At 43.0% G+C, this 13,634-nt stretch overlaps 1 protein-coding gene across 1 annotated transcript in view; it reads left to right on the top strand.

Moving 5' to 3' along the window:
- Positions 1-12,290, top strand: part of RSPO1 (R-spondin 1) — a 174,763-nt gene extending 162,473 nt beyond the window's left edge. The window contains exon 6 of the mRNA XM_063954347.1: positions 10,038-12,290. Coding sequence (XP_063810417.1) covers positions 10,038-10,165 — 128 coding nt within the window. The 3' untranslated portion in view covers positions 10,166-12,290. The remainder of the gene's footprint in view (positions 1-10,037) is intronic.
- The last annotated feature ends 1,344 nt before the right edge of the window (positions 12,291-13,634 follow it).

Here is a 13,634-nt window from a genome sequence, read left to right as displayed (position 1 = left end):
CGGGGGGAGACGGGGGGCCGCTCACTTCACCCAGCGGGTGAAGTGAGCGACCCGCTAGATTGGCCTGCATGCAGGCCAATCTAGCAGCGGCGATAGCGATGTGCGGGGCCGCGCATCGCTATCGCCGAGGGGGCTACACACGGAGCGATCCTGCCGATATTCTAAGCAATCTAGTCAGATTGCTTAGAATATCGCTCCGTGAGTACCCCCCTTTACTCACAGTTATGCATATACAGATTTTTAGCATGGAGCAGAACTTGAGCGGAGGCTATGGAGCATACAGGTCACGAGCTGGTGACTGTATATGGGTAGCAGTGCAGGGTACAAGCAATTGTAGCAGTATGGATAAACAGTAATTAGCATGTCTACGGAGCTAAGTGGAACAAATCTGTGTCTCACTTTGGTGCTCTAACATGGTGACAAAATGTTGCCACATATGTACAGAAGTACAGATGATAGCCATCTTGGGTAAGGAATGACTCCTCCCTAAAAGAGACAATATAGCATATGTGCAGTATCGCTCTCAGAAGCAAAGAAATGTATGGCGGTCCACAACACTTTTTAACCAACTCTTTCAACCTAGTACTAGTTACCCTAAAAGTAGGGGAAAAACCACCATGTAGGGGTCCCACAACCAAAATTCCGGTCAGCCTTAGTAGACCAGTTGTCACCAGGGCCCCCACTCAGAAACTTTAATTAATAAATAGCTACATCACCGGCATGTGGGGCACTGTGGCATATTTGAACTAGGGGTTTCTGTGTGACGTAGTCTGAACACATTGTGATGTTGTGTAAAATGTGTTTAACACATTGTGATGTTGAGAATACTGACATATTATTTTTTTTAATAACATCATAGAGACTTTTATTGGTACGGTCCCCCCAAAATTATTTTCCCACAGGGCCCCCACAAACCTTAATCCAGCCCTGGGTACAATTATTGTGCTTGTATTCATAATGCTACAGCTGTAGTGAGGTTCAGCTGTGCTTGGTATCATGTAAGAGTAACTGGTTGTTTCAGTAGGAATTTGGCAAAACCCCAAAGCTATTAATTCCTCTGCATTAAAGGTGTGACAGGATAAAGCAGCTTCTGTTCAGTTACACAATAATATGGTATGTTATTTGCTATATGGAAAGTATTCTGTCCATGTTAAATATGCTTAAAATGAATAATTACAATTATGTATCTTAAGTGTGGTTGTTAAGATAATGTACTTTTATTTCCGTACATCTGAATATACTGTAGTTTGAAGGAAAATTATTGCTACAATAAAAATGTGGAACCACAGCACATACTGTATTATGTTTAATATATGATACTACAGTTACTACAGTGTTCTGCTTTTTTATGTATTAGAAAAATATTTGCGGATTTACTTTAGCGATACAGTTACATCAAATTGATATGGATTTAATAATCATAATGGCAAAATCTTCTAAATTGTACAGAATATACACTATAGAGCTGTGGATGCAGAATCATCCAATATCTAATAGGTACCATTTTGGTTACTTTGCAAGTGGCCCGGTGATGGCCCTTCCTTCGGGCTGTTCCTACATGGGTGAACGTATGGATCCCAGTAGTTGAAAATAATTAGGGCTAAGCACCTAGCTTAATTAATTTAATGAGTAGTTAATAAAGAGTTGAAGGCTTCAATCAACAACAGAGTCCGCATGGCTTGCTCTAGATCTATCACTGGGACTGTGTCATAAAGGCTAATCGGATAGCGTTGCCTCTCAGTCATAAATCTCCCCATTTATGTTTTGCAAGCAAGCTGAGCAGTGTGCGGAGTAAGGAGTGAACCGTGGAACAGTGAAAACACTCAGGGACCGAACAGGCAAAAAATATAGTTTTGGGTGTAATTATCATTTAATTGAGAGGAGAGATGTCTCCACATACCAGCCAGAATAAGTGGAAATAATTAAACCTACTGTAGCTGTGTGAAGTAAAACCTCTAAGAAGACTACAGGCTATCCATGCTAGGGCACAGGTGACTTAAATAGTACATCAGTCAATTTGATTTAACTATATGTAGACCTGGTGGTGAAGATCTGAAGAGAGAGAACACCAACAAGTGTAGTATATTATAGTAGTTTGTTTCTATGGGGGTAATTCTAAGTTGATCGCAGCAGGAAATATCTCTCTCTGCACATGTTATATCTGCCCCCCCTGCAGTGCACATGGTTTTGCCCAACTGCTAAAAAATTTCCTGCTGCGATCAACTTGGAATTACCCCCTATATCAGAGGTTCTTAGTCAGTTAAATCAAATTGACTAAGGTGCTTATTAAGGGGTCTATTTAATAAGCCTTGGATAGAGATAAAGTGGAGAGAGATAAAGTACCAACCAATCAGGTCCCAACTGCCATGTTACAGGCTGGGTTTGAAAAATGACAGTTAGAAGCTGGTTGACTGGTACTTTATCTCCATCCACTTTATATCCAACCAAGGCTTAGTAAATAGACCCCTTAGTTAGGCACCTGTGGCCAAGCAAGGATAAACTTGGAACCTAGACTATTGGGGTGCCTTGAGGACCGAGTTTGAGAACCTCTGCTCTATGTTCTTTGATGACGAACATTTGGCCATCATTACGTGATCATCACTTGAAAGTAAAAATTTCAGATAAGCTGTTTTTTTCCTTTTGGTATGCACAATTTATTAAGCAGAAGCAACTAATAATAATTTTATTTATATAGCGCTTTTCTCCCATGGAACTCAAAGTCACTGCACAAACATCAGAAACATGACACATTGTACAAGGATTTGTTATTAGAAAAAGTAGGAGAACATAAAGATAATTAACCACTTGCCCGGCATGGTCGCATCAGATGCGACCATGCCTGCAAGCAAGGCCGGACTGGCCATCTGGCACTTCTGGCACATGCCAGAAGGGTCGATGGGCAGGTGGGCCGATCCGGTCCCTCAGAGAGCCGGGAAGGCCGTGCGCAGTGCAGCCTCTGGCTCAGCCACCCCCACCGGTTTCCATGGAAATGGGTGCGTGCCGTGAGTCCACGCCCCCGGACTCGCAACGCGTCCCCACCCGCAGCAAGCGACACCATGGTAATGGGGCGTGCCACGAGTCCATGCCCCCATGACTCACAACAAGCCCCGTACATCGTGACGTGCGCATGCGCCCCCCCCCCCCCCGTGCCAAATTAGAGCTGCAGTCCGTCGCTGCCTGCAAGTGCTTTATCTGACTTGGTCGCACAGGATGCGACCAGTCAAATAGAGAGTGTTAGCAGCGGCAGGGATGGTAAACTTCCCTCCGCTGCTGCTGTCAGAGGGACCGGAAGGTCCCTCTGCCTCCCTGCACTCTCCCCTACTGATTGCCGTGCTGCCGATTACTGCTGATCTGTCAACATAACAGGATCCCGCCCTCCAGTGGCGGCAGACAATAGCAGCCGCTGGGGAGTGTAAATTAACCCTCCCAAGCCCCTCCTGTGTACCTGGAGGCTGTCCCAGCTTTCAAAATGAAAGTCACGATGGTTGCGATGATTCCGATGTTCCAATGGTCACGATGTTCCCATTCGATGTTTCTATGTGTAAAAAAAATATTATTATTATTATCATGATAGTTACCAGGTGAGGCAGACACTGTAGGCGCACAATGTAGGATTACCCTGGGTGGAATAGTCTACCCCTAGAAGAGATGACACAAAATGGGTAGTTGCAGCGACCTAACACTAGGAGTAGGGTCCCAACATAACCATCAGGTCCATGTATTTTTCATGCCATCCACAAGAGTACCAGATGAGGCAACCATGTTGGGCGCACTATGAAGGTTACACTGTGGGAAATAAACCATACAAGGACCCAAAGCATACATGAGAAAACAGACACCTGTGGCAGTATGATATACCCTGTATAAAAGATAGACATGAATCCATCCTGCCCACAGAGAGTGCACTTCAGTGAATGTATAGCACACAGGCACAGCATACAGTGGTGTGAAAGTCCATGGTACAAAGCGAAGAACAGTTAATACAGCAAACAGAGAAGCAGTTCAGGTAAATTTGTAGTGGAACCATGTGCTGACTGATGGAGAGTGCAGGGCCATGGATGGCAAGAGCAAGACTGCCTGGCATGGTGGGGACAGTCTGTAAGTACGTTTGGTATAGAGTCCAGAATCTACCAGTGACGAGCATGGTCCAAGGGTGATGGTGGCGGTCTGGGCAGCGGGGTGCAGTGTGTTCAGGTATAGGATGAGCATGATGGTGGCTCCAGATGTAGCTGCTGTGGCCATCGGTTGATAGCTATAGAGGGCGCCAGTGATTGAGCAGGTGGAGTGGCCCTGGGAAGGTGGGAGCAGCAGAGAGATACCATGCTGATTCCCTTCCTCCTGACACAGGGTGACCAGCAGCTGATATGTGTGGGGGTGCAAGATAGCAACTGCAGGCAGGTCTCAGTGCTCCCCCCTCTCCTCCTGAGCAGGTGGCAGCAGGCCAAGCTTGGACTCGGGCAGGGAGCCCGAGGCTCTGGGGTCCGGGATCCAGTTGGCAACAGCAGGCTGAGCAGCAGTTGGAGTGGTGAACCCGGAGCATAGCCAGGCCACCGGATGCAGATGAAGTGGCGGGGGGACACATCCTGGTCCCAGGAGTCCCAAGAGGTGCCGAAGCACTCCAAGATGGCGCCACCAGAGGAGCATCACATGGAGCCAGAGTACAGGGCAGCCGTCAGGAGAGGAGGACCCCGGAGGCCGTGGGGAGAAGCCGCGTGATGCCAGGGCTGAAAAGATGAGGCAGCGTGCCATAGAGCAGGAGCAAAGTGCTGCCACCGGCTTTAGGGGGCAGGCAGGGGCCAGGGCACAACGGTCAGTGCGCAGCCCGCCAGGTCACAGTAGTGGGTGGAGGCAGCCCCAACCAGCTCCGATGGGTGCAGGGAGCGGTGGCCCCAATCATAACAGCTGGGTGCTGCGAACGGCGATCGACACGGCACAGGGACCTCTCTCCTAGGGGTGGATGGAAGGCTGGTCCATTCAGGTTAGCAGCCGTAACTAGAATCTGGATAAATATATGCTAGAGACGTGGTTGGACCCCCGTATTTTGGTTTTGGTACTAATTCATCATTGTGTATTGATTTTGGAAAAACCACCCTCAAGTGTTTTGGCTCAGATTTGGTTTTCAATATGGTTTTGGACTCATTTTAAAATCAATACAATTCTATAAACATTGATTAAAAAAATGATAAAAATAGCTAAAATCATGTAATTTGGTCCTGTTTAAATGCAATCCAAAATCAGAGTTCTGAACTGATAGCATATCCGAGACGAGACTCGGTTCCACTCGGAACCCCAAAGTGATTCTCAGCTGGGACTTTATTCAACTCGGAACCCCTTAGTCCAGAAACTGAACTGCACACCTCTAATAGATACTATACAAAAGATAAAGCAATAATTCTACAAATGAACCACAGAGAGATGGAGAGAGAACCTAAGGCCTTATGCTCCAGTTTGTGTGTGTATAAATACCGTATATTCGCACAAATACAGAGTTGTACTAATCTGTGTGGTCCATCTACCACTATAATTAGCGCATCTACGATCAGATTCTCTGACATGCGGGGGGACGCTCAGGACAGGGCAAGTCCACCCCGCATGTCAGGCCCTACCCCCACACAGGTGTGAAAGCATCGCACGGCAGCGATGCTTTCGCACCCGGCGAGTAGCTCCCTGCTTGCGCAACCTAGCTGCGCTGGCAGATGGCTACCCGCCATGTTTTTGCTTGCAGCGGCTGCATGTGACGTCCCAGCAAAGATCTGGACGCGCCTGCATTGTCCGGACCGCGTCCCCCTCCCACCCCATCCCACCCCGCGACCACCCCTGCCTGTCAGAGCCGATTGTACCAATGAGCCTGCTGCGCGTGTGCACTCCACAAAGGGCTTCAGAGTGTGATCGCAGTTGCAGCGATCACCTCTGAATTAGGCCCAGTGTTTGCTACTCATCATGATTATGGCGTACTTGCACCAATCTGTATTTGGTGCAAGTGTTATGCCTGGAAAGGCATGTATATGCCACTCTCTAACTCTGCATAGGATGCAGTTGCACTCACTGGCCCTTACCTATGTGGGAATAACCTATCACAGGTTATGTTATGCCTCTTCAGTCATTAGTGTAGATGAGCTGAAATGCATATGACTCTGCTCTCCCTGTACTTTCCCAGCGTACAGTATGTGAAGTGCAACAATGTACAAGATATGCTACACATACAGGCATATGCAGGACAATGGATAAGGTGTTAAAAGCGACCAATGGTGTCACATACAATATAGGGAGACCAACTTACGTAAAAAAGATATACAAAAATGTATTCATAAACAAATCACACCAATAAAAAAATGAAATGTCAAAGCCACAGATAAATAGTAAAAAGTAAAAAATCAAAAGTAAAAAATCTCTGGAGCTGGTTAAAAATACAGTTTCTACCTCTGAAAATACATGAGTGATAAAAAGGACAACGAAAGAGAAGGAATGCACAATACTGTTTATACCAGTATCAGAACAAGTAAAAATGATAAAAAAGGATAATATATCTTAACTTAAGAGGATGGGTTAAATCTGGTAGCACCCGACGCGTTTCGTCCTATCTGGACTTCATCAATGACTCATGTATTTTCAGAGGTAGAAACTGTATTTTTAACCAGCTCCAGAGATTTTTTACTTTTGATTTTTTACTTTTTACTATTTATCTGTGGCTTTGACATATCATTTTTTTATTGGTGTGATTTGTTTATGAATAAATTTTTGTATATCTTTTTTACGTAAGTTGGTCTCCATATATTGTATGTGACACCATTGGTCGCTTTTAACACCTTATCCATTGTCCTGCATACGTAATCTACCTAGCACTTTACCACTGCTTTCTCTTAAGGTGAAGCAGACGCCCTATTATTTTCTAGGGAGTGTCCTCATAGGGATTCTAAAATATTTGTATTTATGGTATTATTTTTGGTCTAACCACTAGTGTAGGTTGGTAATCGCGTATTGGCGCTGTCCGCTCTCTCCCTATATACAACATACAGGCATATATTCATCTTAGCATCAGGCCCATAATATGCCCCGGAAAGTATTTTGCAGGGGATTTATTGTTGAAGAAGGATTTCCAGAATCCATTGTGAATAGAGTCAGCAATAGTGCACCATGCCAATCTGCCAGACTGCACTGCAGGTTTGATGATAAGTGGATTTGAAAATACTGTCCAGTAACTAAAATGTTAAAGAAACTAGCATAAGCTTGCTCTGTTTTATGAAGGGTATGAAAAAAAGATCCTCCTTAACTGCACCTTCTTCCATTGGACATAAATAATAGGAATTGTTATGCATTCGCATCCCTATGGGCTCTGAACAATTGCCATTTAAGGAACTGAAGGAATACATTTCCCGTAACACTGTGGCATGGTTGGGATATAATTTACCACACAGAATGCTTTATGTAAAAAGGAGTATTAAAATACATGCAACAACTATGGCAACGTTTACACATTAAATAACTGTAATTTAATGTAATCAAGATCAGTTGTAGCAAACCTGATGTAATATAAGCCAGAGTTGTTATTCAGGTAAAGAAATAATACAATGAGATGCATTTATATTGGACAGATGTAGTGCATTTAGTGTGCATGCTATTTCAGGTAGTACCCACTTGTGTACAACCTGATTACATTTTCCCTTGGCTGCTGCTAGTCTCAGATGGTTTTGCATGCCCTTTACACTATAGACATAGGCACGTGCCATGCACTGCTATTTCCTAGCTATAAAGTAACTATTATGGCCAGTCAGCTCATTAAGTCATCATTTATGTAGGACTGAACTTTTACAGCAGGTCTAGCTCGAGATATGAGGCAAGCTGGTTGCAGTGTGGGAGGGAGAGCGAAACAGATATACAAACCAAGCATCTTTGTAGTTAGGAGATCTTGATTGGTTCCCCAGGGGCTGCTAGGCTGCAGGTACACTCCATTTATTCCAGCACTGATGTAGTGGGAAGGGAGAAATTAACCTGATGTGTAGCCAAGGTGGAATGGGACCCTTGATTGTGGAATAGCCAGAATATAGGAGAGGTATGTCATGTCTAACCAGGATATCATCTTGATTTACACAGTCTAATAGGAACTAGCCTGGATAAGTTTAACATAATCCAATAATTAGGAACCAATAATGATCGTAAAGGTGGTTAAAGATTGATATGTTTCTTCAAACAATCTTCTCATTAACCTGCTCTATGTGTTCTCACTGGCCACAGCAATGCTCCTGGCATTGTATACTAGAATATCTTTCCTTTACGTATTGATCAGAATGGGCTGGTTGGTACAAAGTACCTCAGTTCCACACAATCAATTTTGTCCAAGTAGAATTGTTGAAATGTCATTTGAATACAAAACTAAATATTTTGATAAGCAGAGTAAGCCAGCATCTACAGGCGCCCATACAACTAGCAGCAGCTCAGCCAAATCCCTGACCTGACTGGCTATCAATGATCGGCAATCCATCAGGGAATTGGGGAAATACTTCATGATAAAAATCCTAGATTTGCTGATACTGAGGGCGGGATGTACTAAACGGAAAATGCGGTAACCCCCCTGTTTACTGCATTTTGCTAATGTACTATTCCCAGGCCGCCAGGTCAGCACAGCGGAGAGGTTCGCCAGCTTTTGCTGCCGATACCCCATAGAAGCCAATGCGCTTCTCTCCGCAGCACTGTGTGAGGGATCCGATCGGATCACTCCCAGCATGCCTCACGCCCGCCCCCGTCACACCGCACATGCGCAAAATGACTCCCAGGGACGAATCCCGGAAGTCAGGCTTCCGCTGCGCATCGCGGTGGACAGCTTTTATCGGAAGGGCTGTCCTCTACAATGCTGATCGCATATGTAAGTACATATGCGATCAGCATTGTGGCGCTGGGCGGCGATGTACATTAGTAAATCCCGCCCTGACTGGTTTCATTTGAGAACGGGGGAATCAAGATTTTGAAACTTGTTGAATATTCACTTTTCTCCGACCCAGGCATGGGGGGATCGGGAAATTGCAACAATTTGTCGCAGATGTATGGGGCCTTTTAGATGAAGGTACAGAGATGGATGTTTATGAAGTGTGATAGCAGTAGAACACATATGCCTACCTTGTTTATACAACTAGAAGCCAGTATGTACAGACTTCTTTATGATAAGAGGATGATGAGGACCAACCATTGCATACCATTGCAAGGCTAAAGAATGTCTTGGCAGTTCTGATTCTTACTTCAATCTTCAATGTGCCATTTACTAAAAGAACACAGCATTCCTTAGTAAGAGGAGAAATCAATTAGCTGTGGTAAACTACCATGGATTGTTGATCCCCCAAGGGCTATCCAATTAGCCCCAAAAGCCGGCATTGTTGGGGATTTTTTTTCCACCTGCATGGAGGCAGGTCTTCAAGAGTGATAAAGGGGAAAAAGATAAAGTACCAACCAATCAGCTCTTGTCATTTATAGAACACAGCCAGTAACATGGCAGTTAAAAGCTGATTGGCTGGACAGTACTTTACCTCTATCCACTTTATCACTTTCCAAGGCTTAGTACATCTCCCCCTATACAGTATATCATAAAGGTTCCCTAGATCCATGTGCAGGAGAAAAACATAACAAAGTCTGTATCCCAGTGATCATATTTAGAAATATTCCAGAAGGACAATGGAATGGGAGAACTTATATCTATACCTATTGATATTTTTTAATGAGGCTAAATAATGTGTCTAGAAATTGATCATATGTTGTTTATTTTTATTTTAATAAAACATAATATTTCCATTACTTCTTATATTGGTAAAATGCCTACTATGCAAGTATTATGGGGTCTATTTACTAAGCCTTGGAGATAAAGTGGAGACATGGCAGTTAAGAGCTGATTGGCTGGTACTTTATCTCCTACCACTTTATCTCCATCCAAGGCTTAGTAAATAGACCCCTAAGTCTCTTATAATCCATTACAATTCTATGACCCTTGATAATTGCATACTTACATATTTTCAAATATATTCACTAACAAAATACCCATTTACTTATTGCAGGACAAGTAAAGACGAACAAGAATAAGAACAAAAACCAAAACAAGGCAGTTGGAACAGGAAACAGGAAAAAGAAAAAACAACAGCGAGTGACCTCCATTCCTATCACTCCTTCTATCCCAGCAAAGTAACTATAGGGTCCAGCCACAAACAAGAGATTAATGCTGCTACGTATCTTAGACGCTTTCTTGAACTGGAGCACTGCTACAAATTAAGCACCTACACGATCGGCGAATGCAAAACTTTATGGTTAGAAAAACGAGTTTATATTGCCATGAGTTTGGGACTTTTTTGCCCAGAACTTTTTCTAAGGAAAAACAGGGTAAAGCATCATTTCATGGACAATGCAGAGAAAGCATTATATTCTAGTAAAACTTTAACACCTTTGGAGGTGATACTAAGTATATTTCAACTTCGATAGAAGTTACAATGGCTGGAAAAGGACATAAGAATCACCAGTAAACCGTGGGTATTCATGTCGCCAAGAAGATTCCCCACCGTTGCTTCCCCCCCCCCTCCCTTTTAATCTGTATTTTCAGATGTCTGTATGACTTATTCTTTGGAGAGTATATGTTAAACCCTCATGAAACCATATTTGTGGTCATCACCATGAAACTACAGTACTTTAAAGAAAACACTTATTTTAAAATGTTACAAAACAACAAGCTTCTAAAGGAGAACATTAAAAAGATACATCACTGAGAATGGGACAGTGAAAATGAACTAAAAAAAAAGTTTTATTTTCAAATGGATTTGTAAGTGTTTTATTGTTATAAAAGATGGTAATTAAATAACATAAGGAAAATATTGTATGAGTGAGAACACATTGGTTTCAAGTTTGTTTAATTATAGATTGCACACTTTAAGTAAATTGGTTGGATTATCATAAAAAATAGGTACCCAAAAAATAATGTATACAGAAATCTCGGTAACCAATTTTTAATTGGAGGAGACCGTCTAGTTTCAATCTTGCTACAATAGAAAATGTATGTGTGTTTACGCTGAATATAATACAGCTACAGTACTACTTTCCTTTGTGGAAAGCAGAGGTGTCACTAGGAGGGTGCTGGGGTGCGGACCTCACTCGTGTGTCATCCTCTGAGGATTGACCTCAAAATGGCAGATTCTCCTCAGTGACTAGGAACTGGATGCTGCACTGTGACATTATCATGCAGCGCCAGGCTCATGTCACTGAGAACAAGCCGGCAGTTCAGGTGGAGTATCTGGAGGTAGTCCAGATCTCTGGAAATTGTAGGCATGCCCCCAGAGTGATAAAAACAGGGTCATGCTACGAGGTCACACCCCTTTTTGGTCTATTTGGTCACTGATCCCAGTTACACCCCTGGTGGAAAGATAAACAAAAAGCTATATTTCACACTTAATTAATTAAACCACCACATGGTTTTTTTGGTGAACACAGTGTCATCAATGATGCTGTTTTTGTTCTAGTCAGCAAATTCCTGCCAGACAATACCCAACATCATATTGCACCATTCAATTGACTACAAGATCATGCTCAGAAATTTACAAGCATATTATACTCAGCAAATACATTTGTTATACCTAGAAAATGGCTAGCATATCACACCCAGCAGATCCTACATAACACATGTACAAAATCTCTTACAAAACAAATGAAATTAAAGGTGGGTAGTACGGTACACACTGATAGATATATCTGCAGATTAATTGATCTGCAGATATATCTATGGACGGATTGGGCAGTGTGCTGTGCATAAACACTGCCCGAACCATCAGGGACTGACTTCATGAACTGGGCGGGCGTGTACACACAGTTCAGCTGTCAATCATCGCCGGCTGCCGCAGTATGTGTATGGGCGGTCGGCTGGTCGCCCGTACACACAGCGATGCACCAATATATCGGTAGATATATTGGCCGTCGGCTGTGCTGCAGGGCTGACGCGATATGTTTGTGAACGACAGAGTTCACAGACATATCGCCCGTACACACTGGCCGACGGACCCGCATTATATCGACCGTTCAATAGAACAGCCGATATATCGGTCAGTGTTTACGGACCATACGTCTAAAACTAGTATACCATCATCATCATCATACTGTTCCAAGCAAAGGGAATGACCTGTAAAGAATCATACCTAGCATATGACCTTCAGAATGTTATACCCAGTTAATGATCTAAATTTGTCACCAAAGAACTGGCTAGCATATGATTTCAAGGGTTTTCTTTCATACCAAACATATGGTTCTAAAACCTGGTGCTTTTGAATGTGTTTGTGTCTGAAATTAAAAAGGGCAATGCCTTTACTAGCAAAACACGGCTAGTAAAAGCATTGCCCTTTTAAATTTTGTCCTGAAACACTCAGAAGCACTGGGTTTTAGAACTTGAGGCTTGGTAAACAAACCGACACAACACATTTGGAAGAAGAAACTTATTGTATAAATGTTTTATAGTAAAGGCGCAGTGCGCTTTGTGTATATTATTGTAAATGAAGAAAATCTATTGAGGTAATGCTATTTCTGATGTAGTGCATGTTGTGTGGCACGGGCTATTGTATATTTAGTATCTGATCTGAGCACTGGTAAGAGGAAAGCATCACCTTGACAACCACATTCATTTATTGAAATTACAGGGTAATAAACACCAGAGAGTCTTAGGGGTATATTTACGAAAGTGTGTGTTTTATAGACGTGAAGATGTTGTCCATAGCAAACCAATAAGATTCTACTTATCATTTATCTAGCACCTTCTAGAAGATAATAGTTTCTGACTGGCTGCTATGGACAACATTTCCACTTCTATAAACCCGTACTTTAGTAAATATTGGGCCTTATTCAGCTAGATAGAAATTGTGATTTTTACAGAACTGCTCCTGCTAAAAAATGCATGTGAAGAGCCGCACAGAAAGGTAAAAAACGCCCACCGATGCACTGGCAAACTTGTGTATGCATTCAAATGATTGCAGTGCCTATGCAGAAATCGAGTATCATTGACAATTGCAGTTGACCCTTGCATACTCAGGGTATACGCTGCTGCAGTCGAAGCAATCGCAGCTGATGCGGTTGCAGCAATCGCAGCTGACGTCAGATGCACGCCCCAAAATACTGCCATGACACGCCTAAATTTTCTCAAGTAGTCCCCCACAATTGCCATGTAACCTCCCACAAATGATCACTTCCTGGCAATCGCTATGCGATTGCACTTTGCTGGACCCGCGATCGCACTGCAAGCACATTTCGGCCTTTGTGCATGTGCAATGCGGCCGCAGTGCATGCACAGTCATCTGATAATAGGCCAATTTGCGAATTTACATTTTTGCAGCTGAAGGTGAATAAGGCTCATAGTCCTCCCAGTGTACGTTAGGAATAGTAGCAAAGACAGTGTGAATTAGAAAATAAACCTTTTTTAGGCATGTGCAGAAAATCACTGATTAGCGTAAATTGTATTTAAATAATCATATATCATATATTTTTTATGTACAGAGCTACACCCCAATGCCTAAAAGTCATGCTATGTTGAAAGCTTTTTTTTTTGTTTTCAAGAGGATAGATCTGTCCTTATGACTGAACATGGAGAAATAAACTGCAAAAAACATAAAGTCCAAGAAAAAAGAGGATCC

Source organism: Pseudophryne corroboree, chromosome 2 (assembly GCF_028390025.1).
Source record: "Pseudophryne corroboree isolate aPseCor3 chromosome 2, aPseCor3.hap2, whole genome shotgun sequence".
NCBI lineage: Eukaryota > Metazoa > Chordata > Amphibia > Anura > Myobatrachidae > Pseudophryne > Pseudophryne corroboree.
Note: the sequence above shows the minus strand (reverse complement) of the source record. Positions and strands in the feature narration are given on the sequence as shown.